At 33.7% G+C, this 15,806-nt stretch overlaps 1 protein-coding gene across 2 annotated transcripts; it reads right to left on the bottom strand.

The window, feature by feature from the left end:
* Positions 1-859: 859 nt before the first annotated feature.
* On the bottom strand, positions 860-12,790 carry LOC140669739 (uncharacterized). 2 transcript variants are annotated; one of them, XM_072899805.1, is made up of 6 exons: positions 12,560-12,790; positions 12,085-12,184; positions 11,233-11,352; positions 10,272-10,446; positions 9,670-9,789; positions 860-1,867 (listed from the first exon to the last, which is right to left on the bottom strand). In XM_072899805.1, exons 2-6 carry the CDS (start codon positions 12,142-12,144, stop codon positions 990-992), a joined length of 1,353 nt encoding a protein of 450 aa, XP_072755906.1. In that variant the 5' UTR covers positions 12,145-12,184; positions 12,560-12,790; the 3' UTR covers positions 860-989. The 2 variants fall into 2 exon arrangements, with proteins under 2 accessions (XP_072755906.1, XP_072755905.1); XM_072899804.1 differs by lacking the exon at positions 12,560-12,790 and adding an exon at positions 12,317-12,476 and having other exon boundaries at positions 862-1,867.
* Between the last annotated feature and the right edge of the window lie 3,016 nt (positions 12,791-15,806).

Raw genomic sequence — 15,806 nt, 5'->3', positions numbered from 1 at the left:
AATTAACAATTTATTAATAAGTATGTAATTTACATTACACTCCTATTTCCGGCAAAAACGGACCTTATGAGAATTGATTATGATTTGCAGTTATTTATTGATTGTAATCTAACGAATCAAAAAGATAATCTTTGTAAGATATATTTTACTAATTTATGCAATATTATCACGAATGATGACAAATTAAAAAAATCTGATTTATTTCCACAATTCTGATGTATTTTCCAAGAAAATAATTCATACGATTTCTAACATCATAATTCAATATGGTACTTATGACGTCAATAAAGGAGTCAATCAAAAGTCTTAACTTCAAAGGCATATATGATATCGAGATTAAAGTAAGTATGTATTAGAACTTTAAAGTACAGAGTTTACTCTTTTTTATTATTACGCGTCTATTTAAAAAATTCATTATCCGTTGATTCCGAAATATGTAACGAAATATCGTTCTATCTCATTGTCAGTCCGATTACTACATTTTAATTTAACTTTCATGCACCTCTAATTGTAAATGATGTTTATACAATGCACGTTTGAAATATCATATTTATTATTTTAATTTTTCACGGAAATTTCATAATTAAGATTAAAAAATCATATGATTAAATGATATATGATTAAAGATATGAGAGAAATACTTATGTATATATTGAAAAATGCATAATTTTAAATTTGGATAATAAAAATTAGGATGTAATATAATTTATTGAAATTAAAGCATAAAATGGAACTTTAATATCAACGATTTATTAAATAGTTATCTGAAGAGCGTAACGATATAATCCTTCTTTTTTAATTTATATCTATTCAAATATTAAAACAAGAATAGATGTTATTTTTATATACAATTTTTTAAGACATTTTTAAACCTTGAAAAAAGAGCGCAGAGTATAATATTATATATTTATTGTTAGTGAATATCTCTACTTACAAATAGAGAGGCTAAGTCTAAAGTCGCTTAAGCAGCAGTTTTTTTTTTTTTTTTTTTACTTGAGCAAGTCTTCGATATCTCTCATAATATCATCGGACGACGTATCTAGTCTCAGGTATTCATCCTCGGGATTTGCGTACGAACGACCGGCCAATAGCATACTACTCATGATATCCTCCGTCGTGTATGTAGCGACTGATTTCTTGTCATCCGTCGCTTGTTCCGGTTGGGTTTGAGTTTTCTCCTCGTTTGTACTGCTGTCGCACAGTCTGACCTCCACCTCGCTTCTCCTGTTTATGTTAGTCGACTCCTCGTTATAGTTCTCCAGCCTTTCGCGACACGATATTTTACCCTGATCGTCCATCATTCCGGTCGTGTCTTTGCCGTCGTGTGATTTCATCTCGGTATCCTTTGCAATAGAGCTCTTCAGGGACCTTCGCAATTTTATCGGTGGCGTCTTGTTGGCGGATTCGTTATTCTTGGCGAACTCTGAGCTGATCCTGCGCTTCTTCGCCGGACTAACCGAGCACTCCTCATCGCGTTGGTCGATCGAACGCTTCTTTAAGCATGTCGTCGTCGTTTCGATCGGCAACGAAGGTTCCGACGAGGCATTCCTCGGAGGAGTTTTAGCGGCCAGCTCTCTTTCCTTCTTCCGTCGCCGGATCTCCTCCAGGCTCAATACCTTAAAATCCAGCTCCTTTACCGGTTCTTCCGTCTTGGGTGAATTTACCCATCGGTTAGCGCCGATCATCTTGTTAGTCTTGCCAATATCCGCTTGATTGCGGAAAAGTCCGACATTGTTTCCAGCCTCGTACGAGTAATACGCTGCACTTTCCGCCTGGATCTCTTCCAGTCTCATTTGTTCGTAGGTCTTGCAGTACGGCACTTTGGGCTGCGATTTTACCGGTGATGGTGCACTTTCATTATCGGATTCTGGAAGAAACATACGAAGAACGATGGATCAAATAATCGTCTGGATTATTCGAAGAAGGCATCACTTATGTGTTGATGGCCGTTTATATTAAATATAATCAGCTTTCTCTCTCTCGCTCTCTCTCTCTCTCTCTCTCCCACGCTCTCTCTCTCTCTCTCTCCCACGCTCTCTCTCTCTCTCTCTCTCTCTCTCTCTTTCTCTTTAAATCATAAAACACTCAATTGTCTGTTTACGGTTTTGGTAATTTCTCATCCGTCACCAGAAAGGACTTAATCTTACTTCATATTGAGAATTACAACGATAAAAAATTTATATATTTTGTCTCTCTCTTTCTCTCTCGAATTTTTTCTCGCAGTCAATCGCAATAATTTTGCTCTAATGCTCTTTTTTATATTGTACATTATATCGTGTTTCACATGCACGCGCTCTGTGATAGGATAATTTTCATATCTTCTTGAAATCCTGTCCTTTAATCTCTAAACAGATTCTCTTTTTGATCATTTTTTTTTTTTTGGTTTCTTGATTTTAGATCTTAACTTCAAATTCGTCATTTCAACTTTTGATGTATATCCTCCCTTTCACACATTTTTTGATCAATACTTGATTATTTAATCGAGCTTTTTATCTACACAATAAAAATTTCTTAATACAGCCAAGAAAAAATCCGATTTCTCTCTCTTTCTCTCCCCCGTCATACATACATTTCTTTCAAGAAATTCACGCGATTTTTCTTTCTTATCTCTATCAGTTTAAAATTGGTTTCTCTCCGCAGATTTCTCTTTTGCGCTGCCAGGTTCGAAATTGTGCAAAATGAAAATGCTTCTTATTGTCACCACACTTTAATTCGCACTTCGAGCACAATACTTACTTGTATAACAATTTATTTAACAGTTCTCTCGATTTATAGTCAATCTAAAAAAGAAACAAGTCGGAGAAATCTTGACTGGATTCGTCGTAATCGCAAAAATTATAAATTTTTAAAGTAACGAAAGTAACGAAAGTTTCTTTCAAAATAATCGAAAGATGAATGAAATTACGGTTAATGGAATCGGAAAGAAGTGAAAGAAGAAGCCCCATCGAGAAGAGCATCGCCGGTAATGCTAGGCATGACATTTGTCAAAAAATTGTCACCATATATAAATATTTACCGGTCATATGCTCGCTCTCCGGGTCAATTGTCCGGATGGTTTTCGAGGTATCAAGTTTATTGAAATCCAGATATCATCTCAATGAAAAGTATTGATTTTTCCATTCGCTTACATCAATTCGTTATAGTTAAATTGCGCATCGCTTACTCTTTAGCATCAATCAATCTTTCTCCTCTTCCACATATTCGCAGCCATGATTGGCTGAGAAAAAAAGGCTATTTCGTTTCTTTTTTTTTCTTTTTTTTTTTGTTTTGTTATTTCTCTATAGTTCGCGTTCGAGACAAGAGAAGCAGAAAACGAACGCGCGTTTCTGCGTAGCCAGTAACGAGTAACAAGTCGACGTAGGAACGATCGCGGATGTCATTCATCATCACCGTGATCTCAATCCCGTTTTCAGGAATTTTGGGCGAGCTCTCGAGAGCCTCGTCCGCGCTGCGGACGTCTGTTTCTCGTCCACGAGAGTGATCCCGATCGCAAGGAGGCGTGTTCGCGGGCTCGACTTATTGACAGTTGACGCGTTGACATCCTCCAATCGTTACGTCGACTGTTACTTTAACAAGTTCGTCGCATGATCGCCACGCGACCGAGGCCAAAATGTGTAAGAAAGAAAATAAAAACTAAAAGAGAAATGAAACAACAAGAGAAAACGTTAGAGAAACAGAGCTCCGGTCGCGCGTACGGCCGTGAAAAATCACTCGCGACTCGATTCGCACGCATTTCAACGACAGAAGGTTCGAGGTCGCGAGTCGAGGGAAGTTAGAGAGAAAAAAAAAAAAACATTGATAAAAAGATATATAATCGGAAACAAGAGAAGAGCGATCGAAAAACTATTGTCGGTTCGCTCTAATATTATGCTGGTCTTGCGATTACTCACGCATCGACGAGTCTGCACGTGATTCTCCAATTCAGATCGTCGTACAATTTATAATCCTTGAAGAAAAGAGTAACGTTGAATCAAATGATCTTTCTTGTCGAATGCAAGAGCGTCGATGGCGTAATAATCGCGAGATACATATACAATGATAATGATAATCACTTCGCTTTTTTGCGCTCTCTCTAATCACAAGGAGAGGAAATGCAGACAAAAAATCAAATTAACAAATCGCTGTAAACAATGATCTTACACAAAACGAAGATCGAGGGGCGAGAATCGCGTTGTACGCAACCGCCTCCTTTTTTCGTGTAACATATATATAGTATATAATATATATATATGTATATAATATAATATTCTCTGTGCTCTCTCACACACACGCTCTCTTTATCTTTTCTCTTTCACTTTACGCGCTTTTTCGCACATACGTACACGCAGACAAGTTAAAGCGAGTCACAGGCCCCGGCGATGTAAAGAAAACACATCACGTATACTCGCTGTCTCTCCTAGATTTACAATACGATCAGTGACCATATCCAAACATCCTGTATAAATCACCGATTTAATCGCAACCGAGAGAGACTCGCACACTCTCCGCTAAAGATTTACCGCTCGACGAAAGCGAGACGCGCCTGTCTCGCCTGTCTCGCCTCTGACAAGTCGCATCCGAGTGAGACAACGAGCATCACCCGTGGCTCGCTTATAATCAATTTACAGTCAATGAGACCGTAATGATCGACGTAGACGACTATTAGCGACTCGCTAACGAGCAGAAGAAAGAATTTATCGGCACGTGGCGAGCTCACGGTGTCATCGTCCATTGCGACCAAGCAAGCCTACTCGGCAACTTTAAATACGTCATGCATTATTATTACAATGCATGAGTTACAGGACTTGTAGTACCTATAAAAAAAAATGCGTTATACGTGTAATGCATGTATTAGAAGTTACAGAGTAGGCCTGCAGGATCCTTCGATCCTGTCGATAGCTTTTGGCTTTCGATATAATTAATAATTGTGGAGATAGATGTTAAATATTCGCACAGATAAAGGCCCTTCGTCGAAGGGCGTGGCAGGACCTGCCGCTGCAGATCCTTACTCTTCATACTTGTATATCTCTCGCATCATTTGTTCACGCACACACAAACACACACGCGCACACACACACGCACGCACGCACGCACGCACGCACGCACGCACGCACGCACGCACGCACGCACGCACGCACACTCACTCACTCACTCACTCACTCACTCGCTCGCTCGCGCGCGCGCACACGCACACGCACACGCACACACACGCACGCACGCAGGCGCGCGCACGCGCACACGCACACACACAGGCACACTATTTATCAGATACATTTCTTTCTCTCTCTCTCTCTCTCTCTCTCTCTCTCGCTCTCTCTCTTCTTTGATATAGTCATCCTTACATTTTTTCATATTATATTCTCGCTGCTAGATTCTTTTGCTTTCCAAACTCACGCGCGCAACCATATTTTATATTCCTGTACGTTTTATCTTTTTTTTTTTTTTTTTTTGCACATAGATTTTATAAACCCGGATACACATCGCGATCGAGTTCGATCGAATTCGCTCCTTTCTTGAACGACCTGCGCATCTTGTTTCCCCGTTTTAAAATGGGAAATCTACCGTGCAGATCTATCTGGATAATCACTTAATCAGCGTTTATTTTAATTTGCCTGTTAAAAAATATCTCGTACACAAGAAAAAACGTGACTCTGACATTATGCGAACACAAAACAAACTGACGATTCTGTACGGTTAAAGGCACAAAATTTTGGCCGATCGATTGAAATATACGCGCAAATTTTGCGCGAAGAAACCGTGAGTAAAACTCAATAACGAGTATTTAAAAAAAAAACCCATGCAGCTCTTCGACAATAATCTCGACCATATTAAAAAAAAAAAAAAAAAAAAAAAAAAAAATATATATATATATTTATATATATAATTCTATAATATATATTTAAATATAATATATATGCATGTAAAACATATATCGCTATGTAAAAAAAGTTATTTTGCAACGCGTATTTCACGAAAAAATACGCGTAATGTGTATGCATTCAATCTATCAATTTGAGGTCTTTCTCCTTTCAGTCTCTCACTCTCTCTTTCTCTTTCTTTCTATTATACGCTCTCCTAATTCAATTATTTCAATAATTACCTCATAAAATTTTATAATTTCTTTCTTTTTTTTCACCGCGTGTTCTATAACGATAGGATATTTTGCCTCTTGTCATTTAGTCTATCAAATTATCACATGCACCGTTGACTCGAAAAAAAAGTTCGCTATCGGAAACTCGAGAAAAACCGGCATAGTCTTTCTAAATAATTTACGTTATTTCTCATTGATATTCCCTTACGTTCTTCTCTCCTCTTTGTGATGTAACTTATTATTATTGTAAAAGCCCAGCATATCTTACACACACACACACACATACACACACACACACATACACACGCACGCACGCACGCACGCACGCACGCACGCACGCACGCACGCACGCACGCACGCACGCACGCACGCACGCACGCACGCACGCACGCACGCACGCACGCACGCACGCACGCACGCACGCACGCACGCACGCACGCACGCACGCACGCACGCACGCACGCACGCACGCACGCACGCACGCACGCACGCACACACACACACACACACACACACACACACACACACATACACGCACACACAAGCACGCACGTACGCACGCATACTTTATATATGTGTATGTGTATATATATATATACATACACACATATACACATATACTGTCCTTGATTATATATTTTTCCATCGGTGCAAGATTAATAATTTGATAAATTATTTTATGAGTAAGAGTTTCTTTTAATTTTTTTCTAACCCCGAACGAGCCCGTAAGATCAGACGTGCGATATTAGAAAAATTGAGGCGCTGAAAACAAGAGATTTACGTTTAATGTTGAAAATAAAAATTAAGTGTAAATTGTATGAAACTTTTACGATCATCGATATTTAACTAGAATTTTTTCATAATGTGTCACTTCAGTTTTCGTTTTCAACGTCTCAATTAAGGCTCATTATATCCTATTATCAACTCGGAAACTCGTAAAAAGTGAATCAGTATAATATGTAATATTCTCTTGGCGATCGTGTATTCTTTTATTCGATATATAATAAACGACATCGGCGTTTAACATTATCACGTAGAAAGCAAGCTTCTAAGCCGAATTGTTAAACGTGCTCTTTAAAGCGTTAAAAGATCACGCTTGACTTACATTTTAAATCTAAATACTTTATTATTTTCTTTTTATTCATTTTTCTCTCAATTGCCCTTGTGTTGTAAAGATACAACATCGGGATTATCGTGACCTGCGAAAATTTACGTAATTATCGTCCGGTGTGAGTTTCATGTGAAGCACGATATCACTTCCGCGATATTTATTTCCATTTCGCCGTCCTGAAATTCTCAAATTCACGTGAGAAGCCAAAACATATGAAGGCATTATTATTCGTGCACGCGTAAAACACAAGACAAGGACGCGATTGGAATCTGTCTAAATCTTTAAATACGGATTCGCGCGCGAATATTACTTCATTATATAAATCTTTTTCTCTTCTCTATCCCTTTCTCTAGTCAAGCATTCATTCATTCTCTCTCTCTCTTTTTCTCTCTTTTTTTTCAAATCCTCTTTCTCTCTATCTTCCACTCTCTCATTTTCTTTCTCTCGCTACTCTTTTCTTTCTTTTCCTTCTACATCACGCATCTCACGCATAATAGTAAAGTACGTGACATCAAAGAAAGCATACATGCTCGCGCGCTTATTGGTTTGGATATAAATATTTCAATTATTTCCTATTATTCGCCATTGCACTTATTTCAGCCCAAGACATGGCCGACAGAATAAGGTGCGTAGGATTCTTTTTTTTTTTCTTCTTCTTTTAATGAGATGTACATATCGGCTAATCCGAATATATACTACATATATATATATATATATATATATATATATATATATATATATATATAATATTTTTTCAATCGGCCATGCAAAGGATGTAATGCAAATCCACACATCCGGAAGAAGGGGGAGGGGCGCGGAGCAATATTTAAAATAAACTTTTTAGATGCTAGCAAAACACTCTCTCGTCAAAGACGCAAACCTAAAACGAGCAAAGCTCATTCGTCGTATTACAAGTACCCGATTAACATTGAAATGCTAGCAATGCTTTCCGCAACTAAGAGCAAAATCTCTATGAATGTAAAAAATTTATGTGTATGTACGTGTATGTATGTCTGTGTGCATATATGTGTGCGTGTATGTGGTAAAGCGACGACCCATAGCTATCTTCTTTTTCGTCTAGCACGGTTCTCGCTTTCGCGATCATCTTACAGTATGTGATGCATTGACGAAGACACTTGAACCTCATTTTTCTTAAGTTAGACCATTCTGGTAATTCGAGCCCGATTGCACTGCAGCCGGAGAAAGATAGCCATAGGCAGTTAGAGGGCTAATTTAGGCAAAGTTTAGATATAGCAGCCCCTGTAAAAATCGATATTTACTACTAAATTTTTCGTGGCAACACGAGTTCTAGATTTATCAATAAGATCGATTAATACGATTGGGCAATTGTACTTCGATCATCGTATTATGATTACCAATAAGTGCCAATTCTTTAAAAATGTGAATTCAATCTATGTAGATATATTGTATGTTATATATACCTCTGTTCCATGACAACATACGAATAAATAAGCTTGTATATGGTAAGTCGCACAAACATAAATGATCGTTGCAATAAGAGCAACCAATGTAATAAAATCTTTAATCAAATTATATCATCTTTGCAATTTATAATAATGTGTCATAATAGCATAAATGTTTTTTTTTTTTTTTTTTTGCATTAGTTGCATCTCATTAGATCGATCCATTTTATAAAACAAGTTCAAACGTGGAAGTCGATTAAATATTGGGAATGTACTCTGTGTATATGATATTGCCTAACGTTGTGAATTAAATATTATATTAAAATCGACACAAGATTTTTCTGTTATGTATCTTTCGCTGTTAGAAAGATATATACATATTATTCTGCAGAATGATACTTTCGTAGTAATTCATCGTTTTTTTTTATGCGTTTAAATTATCTTAACTATACTATATATGAGAGAATCAATAGCACAGAATCGAGATAACTTAATCGTTGAAAACTTAGAAAGTTTTAAATAATCATGAATTCTTCGAAAGTATTTTTCTGTTATTGGTTGACGGACGAAGAAAATTATACATTTGTCTTGATAAAGACCACAACATACAGTTTTTCGTCGATTTTAAAATCTTCTATACGACGTTATACCGAGAAACGGAAAAGGAAATCGGGAGGTTTGAGGTTGTGGAGTTTGTTGCGTATGAATCGACGTGTACGGCGATTGCTGGAGGAGCGGAGAGTTCTGTTGATTTTGCAATGACGACAGAGATTGCCCGGGGGAGTGAGAGTGTAAATTTTGTTGATGATGCGGATACGACAGCGTGTGATGACAGGGAGAGGATTGCGAATTGGTCGGCGGAGGGACGTTTAGATTATTTGTGACGCTGATGCTACCAGGGATGTTGAGACTGTTAGGATTGTTAGGGATTGTCAGGCTCTTCGGGATACCGAGCGCATTCGGGAGATTCATATTTGTTTGCAAGCTAGGCGGTAGAGAGAGAGTAGCTGACGTAAGATAATGTACGTTGAAAGATGGACGGGGGGGCTAGTAAAGCCTCATACCTTCTTCAAATTTGACGATGAGAGGATCAACGGCGGGACTACCGATAAAACTACCAGCCTCGCTGTTTCCTCTACCTTGGTCCGACTCGGTAGTACTGCTGCCGTCATACTTGGGGTCATCTTTATGATAGAAAAAAATGTAAAAATATTTGTCCATATATACAATGATAGTTAATTACTATACATATGATATTAATAACAAAATAATGAATTAATGGATGACATTAAAACCTTATCTTTTATATTTATCTTTTTTATATTTATGTTTCATTTATATAAGCTAAAAATATAGGATATAAATGATTCTAAAATTAACTTGAAATAAGCGGTATTATTTTTTCTGCGTTCAATTTGTCAATAGTATTAAATAAACTAAAAGGATATTGATATAAGTAAATCTAATAAATAAAATTTTTTTGTCGAATGAAATAATTTTTGTTTCTTTATCAAAATAGAAACAATCCACAAACAATAAATGTATAAAATAATTTATACGTATCTTTTTTTTAAACAAAATTTTCAAACTCAAAGTTGCAACTAAACGGATGAGTTTTATTCATTACTATTTAAAATTTATTTTATAACAATATGAAAATATCTACCTTGACGGTTGAGCCATTCTTGATTAGGAGATTTTGTTGCTACTTCTGTGGTCTTCACAGGATTGATAGGATCGTTAGTAATATTGCGTGGACTTGCATGCAGAAATGGACAATGTGGCTTTCTACATCCTCCAGGTTGTGTCTCCCAATAACAAGGAATTGACTTGCGGTTTTTCTAAAAAAAAAAAAAAAATAAAAATAAAAATAAATAAATAAATAAATAAAATAGAATCAAATAAAAAAAAAATTTTTAATTCTTCTTGTTAAAAATTCTAATATTTGAAATAGTTTGACTGATATGATCGCATAGCGATATGACAAATATCGCTATGATATGTAAACTATTTTTTTAAATCAAGCATTGCTTATTTATTTCAATAACTATAATAAAAAAATAATAATAAAGCTACATATTAATATATTAAATTCTACAGATTTATATTTTAAAGAGAAGATAACATATAAATAATAATTATATAAAAAATATATATATATATATGAGTATTTAAAAAATCTTATCAGAACTTAACAGATAAATCTGATTCTGATTTGACAATATCTGATAAAATTGAGTTTGATTGTGTAGGAAGAGTAACTCTACAAATAATGAATTTTTAAGAGAATTAGAAATAGATAACACATCAGAATTTATTTCTACTTGTAAGTCAAATCTTAGTTGCAATCTTTTAAACTGTGTATGTGTAAAATTTACATCAGATTTGTGTGATAATTCACATGCATAAATAACTTGAATGATTTATTAATTTTCTTGTGACAACAGAGTTAAATGAATAACATTATGACCGTAGAATATGGTAAAACATTATTTTACACGTATAAAATTGAAATACATGTATGAATCTGTAAACATGTAAGTTTGCGTTATGTAAATTGACACATTTACATAAACTATCACAAATTAATTTATCGAGTGAGAAGTTTATTTAGTAAAGATAATCACCTTTAATTCCATGTGTCTAAAGTTACAGTGCTCATTAAGACAATTTCCTTGCTGCCAGTATGTGCACGTAGTTTCACAACCTAGAGCAGATGGTTCATGTCTATATGGGCAAAATTCGCCCTGTAAGAATAAAAAAAAAAAAATGATGAAATGTAAAATTGATTAATATAATAGTTGAGCTTAAATACTATTTATAACTAACAACAATAAACACTTGCAGTGCCAAATTATGTAATTAATACTGCAAGTGAGATTAATCAAAAGATAGTATAGATTATCAAATATATATAAAGTATCGTAAATATAATCATTCGTTTATTACTTACTTATAATTATTTATTCATGAGTTAGAAATGTATGAATACTATATTTTATTTATAAATATTATATTATAATTGAATCGTTAACTAAATCACATATAAATCAAAGTAAAAAAAATGTATATAAACGTTGAACTAAAATAAACAGGATGACAAAATCCAGCCATCCACACGCAATGTAGTAAATATTGTTTTTCAAAAATTATGTGACAAAATATTTACGCAATAAATGAAATTTTAACATAGGGGTAAAAAGTCATCAGCGTCGGTCGAGAATTTAGTTTCAATAATAAGTGATTAAATTTTATGTGATTTATATATTTGAAATATATTTGAATTACGATATATTAAGAAAAAATCATATCAACATGGCATCAAAATGGCCGACCTAACCTTCGCGAGCTCGACAGATCGCAATATGGAAAGATTGTATCACGAGTTTTTTTTTTTTTCCGAATTAATGTTAAACAAGAAGCGACGAAGGGATGCAGTTTGGTTCGAGAAAAGATGATCTCGAGAGAATTTTTCTCACCTTTTTGCACGTAGAATAATAAAAGAAGTAGCAGTCTAGATTCTTATGGTTGTGCTCCATTTGTAAGAACTTGTAAAAGGACGAGTGATCGTGTTCCTTGCTGAAAAAAGAAATTAGTCTTTCTAAGTTACATACGTCAAATGTCGAGCGAAACGCGAATGTAAATGTCAAACGTGTTTTTAAACGATTGATAAATTTATGGGCGATTGTAAAATGAGAGGAAAAACGTTACCATTTTGTGCGAAACATGATTGAAATTCTGATGGATCTCGTAGTCGGTCAACTATCGCTAGATCGGCAACAGTCAAGTACAGTCAAGTACGCGAAGCAGCTACGGCCAAACTGACGAAGGTTTTCGTTCCCGATCGACGGGCAACAATATTTATGAGACTCGTCTCGCGTGACCCGCGCTCTCGGTTTTTTTTTTTTCCTCACGCATTTTCGTGTATATCGTTATCATTGTGTGTATACGTACCTTCGAATCCTACGGTGACACCTTTTTTTCTCGCACAACCTTGTGCACAACACAAAATCCACTCAACACACAGATTCGCTTGGTCGATCTCGGTCTCGACCTCGTCCCCCGTCAGTGAGTACCGAATTACTCTCTATGCAACGTGCCGTTCGTGCTGTCGCTCTCGGCTGTCCTGTCGTTCGCACGATTTCCCGTCCGCGGAAACGTTACTGCCAACTGTTGTTTGTACGTTGACGCGCTCCACGCTGACGTTTATGAATATTCTCAATCGTTCGATCGACCAATCAAAATTAAGACATTTTTTGTTCTGACTGGTCAATCGGATATGATTCGGACATTTGTAATGCCAAATGGATCGCATCCGCTGCAGTCTACCGTAGTACTATTATTGCTTATGTTACTGATCCTGTTATGGCGGTTTTTTCAAAAGCCTAACGCATTACTTCTCAAACTTTTATATTTCTGATTTACTTTTTTTTTAGAAATAATTTTAAACGACAAGTCTCACACACACACAATATTATACAGGGTGTCCTGTAATTGGTGAAAAACCTGCTAATGGCAGATTCTTGAGATCATTTGGAGACGGTTTTTCCTCAGCGAGAATGTCGAGGCATCAATAATTTCTGAGTTATAAGGGTGATTCCACAATAGCTGTCGTAAGTCGGATGTCGGAAGAGTTGACCAATCACAGTTGACTTTAGAGAAGAATAATCGCATATGATTGGTCAACTCTTCCGACATCCGACTTACGACAGCTATTGTGGAATCACCCTAAGAGCGATTAAAAAAGAGATGCTTTTTGTAATTAAACTTTTTGGAGTTAAAAAATTACCAAAACTACATTTTTTAGTTAACTTCAGACAGAGTTTACTTTAATAGAATTTTAATTATACACACACACGCGCGCGCGCAGACACAATTATATATATATATATATGTGTGTGTGTGTGTGTGTGTGTGTGTATGTAATTTAAATAAATGTAATTATTAATTAAGCAGTATACAGTATTAATATGTAAAATATAATATTAATAGGATTAGAGGGGGCAGAGAGTTGAAAGAACAGTTTACTTTTTAGAATAACACTAAACATTACGATATCTTTTCTTTATAATAATAATTTTATTGAGAAAGTGATATTCATTTTTTTTTATTAGATTAAAAAGATGAAATTACACTTTGGCTATCACTTTCAATTCCACACAAACGAAACTAATGATTAAATTTTTTAAATTCATATTTTTATAATTTATCAATGAATTAATAATAATAACTATATTATATATAATATATATATATATATATATATATATATATATATATATATATATATATATATATATAAAATAATAAATTTAAAAATTAAGATATATTGCCAAGTTTTCGTATTATATATGTATATATTATATATTTTAACAATATTAAAATAAAATGCTATTATAATCAGTATTGATGACATCATAATAACAAATAGTTAATATATATATAACTCCCCGGGAAAAAAAAGTCCATATAAAATTGGCCATATATGGATTTTGTCAATATCTGAGCATATCTTGCCAAATATATAGTTATATATGATAATATGATAATGAAATAAAATCATATATGATATCATATGATTTTATTTAATAATCATATAATATCATATATGACTATACTTGGTAAGACATGATCAGATATTGACAAAATCCATATATGGCCAACATTTTTTCCCGGGTCATTTGTCCACATTGTCATCATTGTGATCATGTCATCAATATTGATTAGCATTTTATTTTTATATTACTAAAATACATTTTTTAAAATAATATATTTAAAATACATTATTACACTCAATCTATATTTGAAACACAAAAAGTTATAATTCATAGATAATATTGAAATGTGTATATATATATATATATATATACATATATATTAACAAAATAATGTGTATTCCTCAAAATTACTTATGTTATTTATGTATATAAACAATTGTAATATATTTCACAATAAAAGCTATGGAGAAAGAACAAACATGGCAAACATACATATCAATTTCTCTTTATACTCTCCATGAAGAAGTTTGGAAATTGCACAACCCACTCTTGATACTTTTAGCACTTTGATATTGAAATGACAATTTTTTCAAATATATTGTTTTGCTATACTTCTGCTAATATATAAAATAGGTTCACTTCGTAAATTATGGCTGCATCGTTTTTTCAGACAATCTATCACATAGCTGCTGACATACGATATGAATTTACGAAATGGAACCATTGCACTCATGCATAAGTGGCATGATATTGTTCTCCATATATATATATATATATATATATATATATATATATATATATATATTTATATATATTTATATGCAACAATTTTTTGAAATCTTACTAACTAGAGTAACTATTATAAAGTTATATATGTTATGGAACTAAATACCCCTAAAAAAATCTTATCTGTTGACACAATGCTACAATCGAAAATATATCAATCCAAAATACTTGTATAATTAAAATAAAGTTAACAACACGCGTTAACAACAAAAAATTGAAAACAGTTAATATAAAAATATTATTTTTACCAGGATAACAATATCCTATAAAACTTAAATGTATTAAGCCTAAATAATTATACAAACTGTAAAACACATTTCGATGAATTGTGATGTTATCGTTTCTATTGTGTTATTAATTCATCATGTTCAACTTCCTAAAGTCTGTATTATTAATATTGATATAATAAAATACACAAATATGTGTAATAAGTACTCAAAAATATATAAAAAGGAAGAAGTTAGGTTCATACCAATCAATTTTACTTGTTATAACAGTTATGCACAACATATTTGCTGTTAATTGAATAATAAGATACATTTATTCATCATTGATTATATACTTTTGGTACTTGTTATTAAAATTTTTATATGAGGATATATAAGAAAATGGAAGAGAAAAGCAAAAATCCCCCTTACTTATATTTAAAATATACACATCAATATTATAATATATATAAAAAATATAATATATTAAATATTAATACTATAGTATTAATATTAAATATCAATACTTATATAAAGTATAATATAATAAATATTCATTACTCATTATATTAGAAATATATAGATACTAAAGAAAATGAATCTAAAGATTAAAAGAGGTAATTTTAGTTTAATTCTCTAATACACAAAAACATTTGGTACAAACATCAAGTTTTCAAGAAAGAAGAAAACTATATAAACAAACCTTAGGAA

This window comes from Anoplolepis gracilipes, chromosome 9, assembly GCF_047496725.1.
Source record: "Anoplolepis gracilipes chromosome 9, ASM4749672v1, whole genome shotgun sequence".
Taxonomy (NCBI): domain Eukaryota; kingdom Metazoa; phylum Arthropoda; class Insecta; order Hymenoptera; family Formicidae; genus Anoplolepis; species Anoplolepis gracilipes.
The sequence above is the reverse complement of the archived record's forward strand: the minus strand, read 5'-3'. Positions and strand labels throughout refer to the sequence as shown.

Coding starts and splice junctions, on each gene's coding strand:
- LOC140669739 (XM_072899804.1), bottom strand. Junction 11,353..12,084: donor ATTATTCTACGTGCAAAAAG/GTGAGAAAAATT, acceptor TTATTCTTACAG/GGCGAATTTTGCCCATATAG. Junction 9,790..10,271: donor AGAATGGCTCAACCGTCAAG/GTAGATATTTTC, acceptor TCTATCATAAAG/ATGACCCCAAGTATGACGGC.